The sequence below is a fragment of the Cetorhinus maximus genome, chromosome 19 (assembly GCF_964194155.1).
Source record: "Cetorhinus maximus chromosome 19, sCetMax3.hap1.1, whole genome shotgun sequence".
In the NCBI taxonomy this organism is placed as follows: Eukaryota; Metazoa; Chordata; class Chondrichthyes; order Lamniformes; family Cetorhinidae; genus Cetorhinus; species Cetorhinus maximus.
Window position 1 is genome coordinate 66,824,549 of NC_135897.1, and position 12,953 is coordinate 66,837,501.

A 12,953-nucleotide genomic window follows, 5' to 3' on the forward strand; every position below is an offset into this window, starting at 1 on the left:
AACTCAGCAGCAAGTTTTTGTGTATTAAAAATGAAGGAAGTTACTATATTTCTCACACACACTTGCCCTGAAGGTTAAACAAAAGCTTGATGTCTCATTCACATGACTCACAAGCACTATCATACACACAGAAACTAGGTATAGTTGAAGATAAGGCAGTAATTATAAAGATGGATTTAACTCCATCTCTATTTCATTGCCGGCCTGATGTTTCTTGGTTGAGTTGATGTTTTGGCTGGAAGGCTGAGAGGCCAGAGGCTGAGAAATCTGATGAACTTGGATGGGGAACAAGTTTGAGAGAGTCTTTGTTCCTCTTGCAAGGTATTGCAGGTATCTACTTAGGCTGCTTAGCTGACTGCAGCGGCAGATGGCTCTTTGCAGGACTCTCTCTCTCTCTGAGAGAAGTCGGTCTTGAAGTCTCTTAAGATGTTTCTCTCCAAAGTCAGTTTGAACTTCTGTCAATATCTGTTAGCAGGGAGCAAAGATGGCCACTGTGCCCTCACATCAGTGTTGCATCAAGGTCGAAATATTGTGGTAATCCCATTAATCAGTTCGATCCTTCTCCCACCTGTGGTTACAGCTTTTTGTGTTTGAAAAGGCAAATTCATATTTTTTGTTTACAATGGAGGTTTTGGTGGGATTTCATTTAGCTCCTGGTCTGACAAACATTGAGTCAATATTGGGTCCTCTTTGTTCTCTCTGGAGACAAGATAATGGTTTGTAATCCACAAAAGTGTCTGGTGGTCTTCAGAAGCCATCTTTAATTTCAATCTTTTATAGTGTAGCTTTAAAAAATATTACTTTTTAAAGAGTTACAATATTGTTACGTCAGTACAGCTGTGACAATTAAGTCACATATTTAGAATTTGTCTCAAGTGCTTTGAATTTATACGTGAACATGATTCCTGTTCCTATCATAGTTTTGTCAAGCAAACACAGGCCTACACATAGTTCCAATCGCTGACCACTTCCTTATATTCTTCACCACCTAAATTTCTTTGCCCTTCGTTATTCCCATTTTCTTTAGTAGAACTCCAAATTGGTTACTGTACTACCAAACTCAGTACAGCATATACCTGCACCTTTACTCTCCATTTTCCTCGATATTTTTACAGCCGTTGATTCGCTGATCACTCAAGTCAACCATTGACGGCCCTGCCCCCATCACCCTTTACAGTTGTAATATAATTTTTATTCCATTTCCAAATATAAATTGACCCAGGGCATAACTGGCTTAGTAAGCAATCACCAGATCAAGCTCCGCCAGGTCTCGCTCTCCTCTGCCATAAGGGTCACTACTCCCAGGATAATTTGGGATGACAGTAGCTTTTTTCTTTACTACTCCTTAAACCCACTCTGTATTTTTTGCACCCTCAGCTAACAAATGCAAGGAGCACAGATTTCTTTGTTTCAGAGATAGAGACCATCTGTTCAGCAGCTTTTGTTGCTTCTCTTCCTTTCCCTTGCCCATGAATCCAAACCCTCCTCAGTCTGCCTCATGCTCTAGCCCTGAACTTCATCTTCCTACCCTCTCCAAATTTATCTTATCCATGAGACACACCTGTTCCTTTGACCCCATTCGCACTAAACTCCTGATCACCCAATTTCCCTTCCTGGATCTGATTTTAGCCAATATCGTATATGGTTCTTTTCCCCAGGCACTGATTCCCCAGCCCCATTTCAAAACCACACCATCGCACAAATTGAAGATGTACTTCATCATGCTTATTCTTTATTCATACTGTCATGGTTTGGCATTGTACGACCATCGCTTTCCATAAATAGGACCCAAACTTGAGTTGGCTTCAAATGCTTTCTGAGCAGAAGTTTTCCTAAAGTGGTTAGCTACCCTAGAAATTCACTTCCTGCTTTGTCAACCCACTGGCGTTTAAGATGTTTTAAAAGTATGATGTCTGTTGTTTTGATAAAAAAAAATTAAAGAATGACTTTTTTTTAGCATTGCCTGGTTATTCAGGGGACACCTTGGACTTTGGTGTTGATTTTTTTCCCCTCTGCTAGCCTTTGAAGAAGTTTTTAAAAATCAACACAATATCAGAGGTAATTCAAAGCAGCTGTGAGGGAGAAGCAACTTATGCGGTTGTTAAGACACAGAGAGAAGGCATTTCCTTTCTATGCTAAAATAAGATCTTCTGACGTGTGCTTTTGGAACATGTGCTTTTTATTTTTTCATTAATAGTACACAAACAGGAATTGTACTGATTGTACCTAAAATCACAGGAATATCATTCTTTTATTCCCAAGTCCTGATACCACACTAGCATATAAGAGAAACTTTTTTTTTTTTTTTTTTTGTAAAAATATACTTTATTCATAAAAATCTTCAATCACATTCAAAACCATTTCAAAAACAACATTACAAGGGTACAATCCAGGTTAAACTTTTACAAAATGTATCACCAGGTGCATCAGTACAAACAATATTACAGTCATTTACAGCCTTTCATTTTGATCTGTACAGCCCGAGGGGCTCTAAACAGTTCCCAGTCTCTCGGTGCGCTGTGGTAGAAAGGTCTTAGACAGCGACCCTTCCCCATTGCGCCTTTGCGGCAGCTGCCCCAAGCTTTAGTGCGTCCCTCAGCACGTAGTCCTGGACTTTGGATTGTGCCAGTCCGCAACAATCGGTCGGGGACAAATCTTTGTGCTGGAAGACCAACAAGTTTCGGGCAGACCAAAGCGCGTCTTTCACCGAGTTGATGATCCTCCAGCTGCAGTCGATGTTTGTCTCGGTGTGTGTCCCTGGGAACAGCCCGTAGAGCACAGAGTCCTGTGTCACAGAACTGCTCGGGATGAACCTCGACAGCAACCACTGCATCTCTCTCCAGACTTTCTTTGCAAAGGCACAATCCACAAGGAGGTGAACAACGGTCTCTTCCCCACCACAGCCACCTCGAGGGCATCGTGCAGAGGGGGTGAGACTCCTGGCGTGTAGGAAGGATCTGACGGGGAGGGCCTTTCTCACCACCAGCCAAGCTACGTCTTGGTGCTTGTTGGAAAGTTCTGGCGATGAGGCATTCTGCCAAATGACTTTGACAGTCTGCTCGGGGAACCATCCCACAGGGTCCACCCTCTCCTTATCCCTCAGGGCCTCTAGGACGTTACGTGCTGACCACTGCCTGATGGACTTGTGGTCAAAGGTGTTTTTCTGCATAAATTTTTCCACCAGGGACAGGTGGTACGGCACGGTCCAACTACTTGGAGCGTTCCGCGGCAGCGTGGCCAGACCCATCCTTCGCAACACCGGGGACAGGTAGAACCTCAGCACGTAGTGACACTTGGTGTTTGCGTACATATAAGAGAAACTTCTGGGGGAAAAAGCAGGCAACTAGTCCCCTTTAAGCAGTGACCGACATCACTGAACCCAAGTAGATACCTGTGGAGCTTTACTTTAAAGTTGGCATACCTTGGTATATCTTTCACTATATTGCTGTTTTTTGCGTTATTAATAGTTTTCATTCTGATAACAGGCAATTTGCTTTGGAAGTGATCAATAACACCTTGCAGGAACTAAATCATTCTGGAACATTTGTGTCTCTACTGAATGTTGTCGAATGGGAGAAAAAGAAAAAAATCAAGATGCAAAATGTTATCATCAGGTTAGCTTTGACATCCATGGTACTCTTAGCATTCACTTGAATGGGCAACATACTCAGTATCTATCTGAATAAATTATACTCTCCATACCTAGCTGATCTGATTCAGTGGGCAGAATTTTCCCCCCGTTGTGGGGGGATGTTTAGGAGCGGCCCCGCTGCCATTTTACGTGGGCGGGCCAATAAGGCCCGCCCAGCATGACATCTGCAAGGATGTGCTATGCGCTCCCTATGCGGGCGGGGGGCTGGGGAATCCCTAAACCAAGATCTCTCTGAGGCTAAATGCTGCTTCAGGGAGATCGGCGCCAAAGTTAAAAATGTTAATAGAAAAAAAATATTCCCCTGACATGTCCCCTCATGTGACACTGTCACATGAGTTGGGACATGTCTATCGCTTTCATTAACACTTTTATTAAAAATTTAAAAACCTACATGAAACCTCATCCCACCCGTGGATGAGGTTTCATGCTTTTTCCAATGCTCACCAGGGCTCCCGGCCTGCCCGCCAACCTTAAGACGGGCAGGTCCATTAAGTACTTTAATTAATGAATTGGCCATTAACAGGTCGGCAGGCAAACAGCTGATTCCGCTGAGCCCCTGCCCACCTGAAAATTGAAATGACGCGGAGTGATGTTGGGAGTTCTGCCCGACGTCATCCCGCATCACTTTACTCGCCGACCGGGAAATCCTGGCCAGTAGGTAACACTCAGTGTGTACTGGAATAGCTACTCAGCCAAATTCCTTCCAGCACTTAGTTCAATTGGAAACTTTAAGGGAATAATTTGTTCAAAGCATTGCCAGCCTACATAGATTCCCTGGGGATCGACAGTGCCGCAGTACCTGTGCTGATTATCTCAAAGAATGCATACTGGAACAAGTGCTTCCCAGCTGTAGTTCTCTCACTTTGCCTCATTCTTTTCAATTAAAAGAACAGTAATTATGTAAATTGTGTGAAATGAGGGACAAGGAACAGAGTACAAAATTCAAAAAGTAAACACTGGTCTAAAATCAAATCAGGCTATAAGACTAAGTACATCAAAGAGTTATCTCCAAATTTCCCCATTTTTAGATGCTGCTATTGCTTCTCAACTCCTTGCTGCTGCATTCAGCTGAGAAGTCTGGACCATTTTGGGAGCTGCAGAACTCTCTACATCTTTTGCCAGTTTTACTCCATGATTAATCTGCTAGTAGGTTCAATTTATGTGAAGTGAGTTCTGTGTACATCCTCCTCTCAGAGAACTGCTCCATCTAATGGTTCTGCTGTCAATTGGCAGCACTGATCCTTGAAAGGAATTGGGTTAGAGTAACAGTGGAAGTTGGCATTCTAGTTCAGCACCACTGGATAGAAATTCTTTATGTCACTGCAGTTGCCAGGGCACTCTTGTGTACTCTGTGTATATGATAATAAAAAATGAGATACGCTTCTCAATGCTACTCAAGAGGCTGCCTACAGTCTATGAAGAATGGGAATGGAAACTTATGATGAAGGGAATTTGTAAACTGTTTGCAAGCAGTTTACCTACCCTGATGAACAGAGAGCATTAAAACATTAAACCAACTTATATGCTCCAAAATGTAAACAAATTAAAGTGTATCATGAATGTGTGGCTTGACCAGATTTCTGACTTTGAATTTAGTTTGAAAACAGAGGTTTGGGCTTTTGGACCTAAAGGCCAAAAGGACAAATTGCATATTTTTAAAAGCAGTTAATGCACACCAAAATTTGCTTTGATATATCTTCCTGTTGTACTTGCACTTTTTAAAAAATGTTTTTTAAAAACATTTCACAGGGAGGAGGAAGGCAGAAGAAAAATTAAAGTTCTGAAAAAGCAGCTGCAAAATTTACAAAAAGAAAGGGAGGCTGAACAACAGGTTCTAAGCTTTTCATTATCTGATGTTTTTTATGTTCTTCACTACAGAATTCTGCTCCTTAGAATTCTGAACTCAAGAATGAGACGTACAATTTCAAAGTTTGTGGATGTTATTGAACAGGGGAGGGTCGTAGTGTCTATAATTAATACTCAGGAGAACTGGCACAGAACACAAGATTAGTCATTTTGCAAGTTTATGAATATAATGTGTAATTGGAAAATGAATTTCAATATTGGTGAGATGGTGCATTTTAGTAGGATTTACTAAGATAATAAGAATCTAAATGAAATAGAGAAACAAAGGATGTAGGAACATAAATACACAAATCACTATAAGTAGTGACGCAGATTAATAAAGCTGCAAAAAAAGCACCGGCGGTCAATTTCTAGAGGGCCAGAATTGAAAAGCAGGGAAATTGTGTTAAACTTGTATACAAACTTGGTTAGATCACATTAAGTACCATGCACAGTTTTGGTCTCTATATTGCATATTATATAGAGGCCTGTAAAGGCACAAAATGATTTACAAGGATGATATAATATTAGAAAAGATTGAACAAGCTGGAATTCTTTTCTCTAGAAAAGAATATGTTGAGGGATGACCCAATGGTGTGTCCTGAAGATTATGGGCAGAATTTTCTGCCTGTTGGGCGGGCAGGCCTGACCCAATCTCCGGCGGGTGGGGAGCCGATCCCCGCCAGCAAAGCGGGTCGCACCGCCATTTTACGTGGGTGTGCCAATTAAGGCCCACCCAGCGTGACATTCAGCAGGAAGTGCTATGTGCTTCCCGGGCCGGGGGTGGGGGGAGGAATTCCCTAAAAGCGAGAGCGCACTCTTTCGCGCATGCGCACAAAAGAGCGCACATCTAAGTGCAGTCTCAGGGAGATCGCTTCCACTTTGAAAAATATTAAAAATAGAAAAAAAAACAATTCCCTAACATGTTCCCCTCATGTGACAATGTCACATGAGATGGGACATGTTCATAATTTACAGAATAACTTTATTAAAATTTTTAAAACCCTGCATGAAACCTCATCCCGCTGCTGGATGAGGTTTCATGTTTTCTCTATTTGCTGCCGGGGCTCCTGGCCTGCCCGCCAACCTTAAGGTTGGACGGGCAGGTCCTTTAATTGTTTAAATGATCCTGTCAATGGCCTCAATTGGCCATTGACAGGTCAGTGGGTCCGCAGCTGATTTTGCTGTGCCCCCGCCTTCCTAAAAATTTAAGTGGGGTGGGATGATGTCGGGAGTTCCGCCTGACATCATCCTGTGTCGACAAGCAGGCCTTATGAATGGTTTATACAGTAGACGTAGAGAAAATATTTCCACAAAGTGGGTTGGAAGGTGGTGGGTGAGACCAAAATTAGGAGGCCATTAATACAAGTTGGTCACTAATAAATCCAATAGGGAATACAGGCAAAACCTCTTTATCCGATGGTTATAATGTGGAACTCACTCCCACAAGGAATAGTTGGGGCGAATAGCATAAATAGCGTAGATGCCTATAAGTGGAAGCCAGATAAACAGATGTGGAAGAAAGGAAAAGAAGGATATGCTGAATTAGTTACATGAAGAGAGGTGGAAAAGGCTTGTGTGGAGCATTAACATTGGCATTGAGCAGCTGGGTCAAATGGCCTGTTTCTGTGTCATACATTTTATGTAATTCATGAGCCTCTGTTAATACAGCTGATTAAAAACATTTCCAATATTTATGCAACTTAAAATGATAAGTAGATGTTTTTTTTCCAAATAAATTAAGGCATTGTGGAATTTATCTATACTACTTTAGGATTGCAATCAATGGCTTGTTTTTAATTGTTTCAGTGATTTCTTGTCTAAAAGGGCCCAGTCAGATTCCTGTGTAATGTTAAAGAAAAAAGGGGGAGAAATTTGTTTGTATTAGCTCTATACAAACTTAAGTTGATTCCCTGAGGGCAGGCAGCGCTGTGGGCTAGCACCTGCATAGTTCATTCATTTATATCATTGAAGAATGCCACACAGACTACTTAGGTAGCATCCTGTGGTGCTGCCTGCCCCCGTGAATCAAGGTAAGTCTCTGGAGCACTACTTCAACAAATTACTTCCCCAAATTCTTTTATTAGGCTGCTTTTCAGAATCCAATGATAGGTAAAGAATCATGATTTAACTTTACAGAGGGAAATATACTCAATATACAATTCTGGTTGCTTGTGAAAGTTTTAGCATTCTTTAATTTCCATTAAGGACTAGGAGGTGAAGCATCATAAATTGCAATGTTCTGAAAATAGAATGATCTCTTTAAGACTGTTCCAGACACCGGGATTCTCCACGGTTTAAAAACAATTATTCATGGAATGGGTGACAATGGCACAACATTACATCCATCTGCTTTTGCCTCAACAACTTGGCCAGTCCAGCTGAAAAAATTGGTGAAGATCACTGCATTCATGATAAACTGAAAAGACACAGCTTTGTTCTCTGCAATTCCAATTTGAATATTATTCAGACAGGGTGGATGAAAATTCAGGCAACCTGAAACAAGTTTTTAAGAACACAAAACTACCATTATCTTGGGCATAAATTAATTGTAAAAACAGAAATACAAACATATCTACTCAGGTTATTGGTCATGCACAGTACTTAGTACTTGGAGACATGTAAATTAATTGCAACCATTGAAATGTCTTTTTTTTTATATCTCTGACCAGCATAAAAATGAGATGATTGCCCACCTAAAAGACCAGATGCAAGAGATGAAGGCAAAAACTGCCATGGAGGGAAAATACATGAAGAAAAATGCAGAACTGCAGGTTTTCCAGACACAAAAGAAATGTGCTGATGAGGAGAATAAGCTACAGGAAGATGTTCAGGTCAGAAAAAGAAAGGGGACTCAAATTTAACTGCTCTGACGTTTTGTAGCTATAAAGACTTGGAAGGCTTTTAAAGCAGTGAAACAACAGTATAGATTGTGATCAACCCATGGCATTTCTGATAACGATCTTTCTCGATATCTGTTGGATCCAATGCTCATGACACCTACACCAGTATATTCTGTGCTCCAGATACTGGCACCAGTATAGCTCTATACTCTTACTACTAGATAGTAGGGACCCTAGCTGCCTTTTTACAGCCCTGGCAAGGAGTCACTGAGGCTAACTGTGGTGTCCTGATGACTCGCAGTGGCAGCCTTCCGACAGTGTGCACCGTGGTGGTCAACTCTCTGTTAAACATTGCCTGGTGTCACTCAGGAGCTCCACTTTAGCATGGCACTCTCTGCTGCATTTGATGCAGAGAAATACAGTGGGCTGAGAAGGTGCACAATTTGCTGACCTTTGTGTTTTTCAGGGCTTCTTCTTGGCCAGCAGAGCTTTTCGTTTCTGTTTGCCTCTTCGAATGCTCTTCCAAATAGTTAGTCTCCAGAGGTTATGGCTGTCAGCCAGTTGTCATTGTCAATTTACGTCATCTTCATAGCTTGCTTTGAGGTATGGGTGCTCAGGAGATCATGACCCAGGAGCCAGTTCATTGTACAGAAGGCCTTTGGTTATACAGCCATCATCCATTCGATGAATTTGGCTGAGCCAGTGCAGACATTGTTGGCTTAGCAATGGGTGCATGCTGATGGAATTAGCACACTCCAGGACCTCTGAGTTGGTGACCTTGTCCTGACAAGAGAGGCCGAGGATATGCCTGAGACAGCAAAAGTGGAAACAGTTCAGCCTTTTCTCCTGGCTAGCATATGTTGTCCAGGTTTCACCACTCTAGAGCAGTGCGCTGAGGATGCAGGCTTGGTAGACACATAGTTTGGTGTTTTCAGTCAGGTTATTATTCCACACTCTCGTACTCAACTTGGACATAACAGCTGCAGCTTTTGCGATGCCTGTGTTCGTTTCAGCATTAAGTGACAGATTGCTGATGATTGCGGAGCTTTGAAATGTGAAGCTATCAACAACCTCCAGCATCACATTGTCAATGCTGATGGATGGCGATATGATAACATCCTGGACCATGAAATTTGTTTCCCTGATGCTGATGGTCAAGGCAAACACTACAGGTGTGCGAGAGTCTGTCCATTTGCCGCTGAAGGTATTCCTCAGTGTGAACTGCTTGTACAACAATAATAATAAAAACAAACAACTGCGGATGCTGGAAATCCAAAACAAAAACAGAAATACCTGGAAAAACTCAGCAGGTCTGGCAGCATCTGCGGAGAAGAGCAAAGTTGACGTTTCGAGTCCTCATGACGCGTCAACAGAACTAAGTAAAAATAGAAGAGAGGTGAAATATAAGCTGGTTTAAGGGCGGGGTGGGGGTGGGTGGGACAGGTAGAGCTGGATAGAGGGCCAGTGATAGGTGGAAATAACCAAAAGATTTCACAGACAAAAGGACAAAGAGGTGTTGAAGGTGATGATATCATCTAAGGAATGTGCTAATTAAGGGTAGAAAGCAGGACAAGTAATGTACAGATAGCCCTAATGGGGGTGGGTGGGGTGAAGGAATCGAAATAAGCTAAAAGGCAGAGATAAAACAATGGATGGAAATACATTTAATATTTTTTTTAAAAAGTGAAAACACGGACTATAAAATAATGTAAAACCACTTTTGCGGTGCTTCAATTAATAAAATCTGGGATTAAAAGCTATCCTCTGTAACTGTGAACTATCATTGATTGCAATAAAAACCCATCTAGGGGGAGGTAAGAGGAAGTGTGAGGACCATGGACCATGACCCCACCACTGAACATCAAGCCATTGTTTCCAGGACTGTTACTGACCTCATCTCCTCTGGAGATCTTCCTTCCACATCTTCCAACCTGATAGTCTCCCAACCTCGGACGGCCCGCTTCTACCTCCTACCCAAAATCCACAAACAGGACTGTCCTGGCAGACCGATCGTGTCAGCCTGTTCCTGCCCCATGGAACTCATTTCTTGCTATCTTGACTCCATTCTCTCTCCCCTTGTCCAGTCCCTTCCCACCTACATCCGTGATTCCTCTGACACCCTACATCATATCAACAATTTCCAGTTCCCTGGCCCCAACCTCCTCCTCTTCACCATGGACGTCCAATCCCTCTGCACCTCCATTCCCCACCGGGATGGTCTGATGGCTCTCCGCTTCTTTCTCGAACAGAGGCCCGAACAATCCCCATCCACTACTACTCTCCTCCGTCTGGCTGAACTTGTTCTCACACTGAACAATTTCCCTTTAAACTCCTCTCACTTCCTCCAAATCAAAGGTGTGGCTATGGGTACCTGCATGGGCCCCAGTTACGCCTGTCTCTTTATGGGGTATGTGGAATATTCCTTATTCCAGTCCTACTCCGGCCCCCTCCCACAACTCTTTCTCCGGTACATCGATGATTGCTTCGGTGCTGCTTCATGCTCTTGACTGGACCTGGAAAAACTTATTAATTTTGCTTCCAATTTCCACCCCTCCATCATTTTCACATAGTCCATCTCTGACACTTCCCTTCCCTTCCTTGACCTCTCTGTCTCAATTTCTGGTGATAGACTGTCCACTAATATCCATTACAAGCCTACCGACTCCCACAGCTACCTCGACTACAGCTCCTCACACCCCGCTTCCTGTAAGGACTCCATCCCATTCTCTCAGTTCCTTCGCCTCCGTCGCATCCGTTCTGATGATACCACTTTCAAAAATAGTTCCTCTGACATGTCTTCCTTCTTCCTTAACCGAGGTTTTCCACCCACGGTGGTTGACAGGGCCCTCAACCGTGTCCGGCCCATCTCCCGCACATCCGCCCTCACACCTTCCTCTCCCTCCCAGAAACATGATAGGGTCCCCCTTGTCCTCACTTATCACCCCACCAGCCTCCGCATTCAAAGGATCATTCTCCGCCATTTCCGCCAACTCCAGCATGATGCCACCACAAAACACATCTTCCCTTCACCCCCCCTGGCGGCATTCCGCAGGGATCATTCCCTCCGGGACACCCTGGTCCACTCCTCCATCACCCCCTACACCTCAACCCCCTCGCATGGCACCTTCCCATGCAACCACAGAAGGTGCAACACCTGCTCCTTTACTTCCCCTCTCCTCACCGTCCAAGGGCCCAAACACTCCTTTCAAGTGAAGCAGCATTTCACTTGCATTTCCCTCAATCTAGTCTACTGCATTCGTTGCTCCCAATGCGGTTTCCTCTACATTGGAGAGACCAAACGCGGACTGGGTGACCGCTTTGCAGAACACCTGCGGTCTGTCCGCAAGCATTACCCAGACCTCCCTGTCGCTTGCCATTTCAACACTCCACCCTGCTCTCATGCCTACACGTCCGTCCTTGGCCTGCTGCATTGTTCCAGTGAAGCTCAACGCCAACTGGAGGAACAGCACTTCATCTTCCGACTAGGCACTTTACAGCTTTCCGGACTGAATATTGAGTTCAACAATTTTAGATCATGAACTTCTCCTCCATCCCCACCCCCTTTCTGATCACCCTCCCTTTTCTTTTCCAATATCCCACCTATTTCCATTATTTTTAAATGTATTTCCATCCATTGTTTTATCTCTGCCTTTTAGCCTATTTCGATTCCTTCACCCCACCCACCCCCATTAGGGCTATCCGTACCTTGCTTGTCCTGCTTTCTACCCTTAATTAGCACATTCCTTAAATAATATCATCACCTTCAACACTTCTTTGTCCTTTTGTCTGTGATATCTTTTGGTTATCTCCACCTATCACTGATCCTCTATCCAGCTCTACCTGTCCCACCACCCCCCACCGCCTTAAACCAGCTTATATTTCACCTCTCTTCTATTTTTACTTAGTTCTGTTGAAGAGTCATACGGACTTGAAACGTTAACTGTGTTCCTCTCCGCATATGCTGCCAGGCCTGCTGAGTTTTTCCAGGTATTTTTATTTTTGTTTTTAACAGGTACAACTATTGTACGAATGTTCCACATATTTTGGCTGTCTCAGTAAAGCACACAGAATTCATGTGAACATAATGCGGACATCTTTAATGTTGCTTTAGAGATGAGATTAAGATGATTATATTAAAAAAGACTTTAACCTCTAATAGCTAAAATGCTCAACAGTTTTCAATATAGTAAAATATTGATGGCATATTTCCAAATCAGTATTTTAAAATCTCTTACATTCCATTAAGTTTGATTTTCTTTAACCAGCTCATGAAAAGTAAAATTGATCAGGAGATTCGGATACACTTGGAGATTGAAAAGTTCCTGAAGCAAAATCAGACAGTAAGTATCCATGTCCTCAGATTAAATGTAAAGAACTCTAATTCTCTGATATAAAAAAAAGTGAACATGCCTGAATTACATGAGCAACTTTGAACCTGAGATATTGCTACCTCTCAAAACTCAAGTCTCATAGCAAGAGCTAATACATTTTTCCAACCATGTCAGGGATGAGATCAGTCCTAGCCCATGGTTTGGAAATGTATTTGGCAAAAAGTTTAGGAAACATTTGATAGGGTTTCACTGAGGCTTATCCAGACAAAGGTATTCCTTTAT

At 42.9% G+C, this 12,953-nt stretch overlaps 1 protein-coding gene across 1 annotated transcript in view; it reads left to right on the forward strand.

The window, feature by feature from the left end:
• The window catches only part of LOC144693878 (dynein regulatory complex protein 9-like), a 61,912-nt gene that overhangs the window by 31,989 nt on the left and 16,970 nt on the right, over nt 1–12,953 (forward strand). The window contains exons 6-9 of the mRNA XM_078564016.1: nt 3,486–3,614; nt 5,402–5,483; nt 8,170–8,331; nt 12,606–12,680. Of these exons, the coding sequence (XP_078420142.1) occupies nt 3,486–3,614; nt 5,402–5,483; nt 8,170–8,331; nt 12,606–12,680 (448 nt within the window). The remainder of the gene's footprint in view (nt 1–3,485; nt 3,615–5,401; nt 5,484–8,169; nt 8,332–12,605; nt 12,681–12,953) is intronic.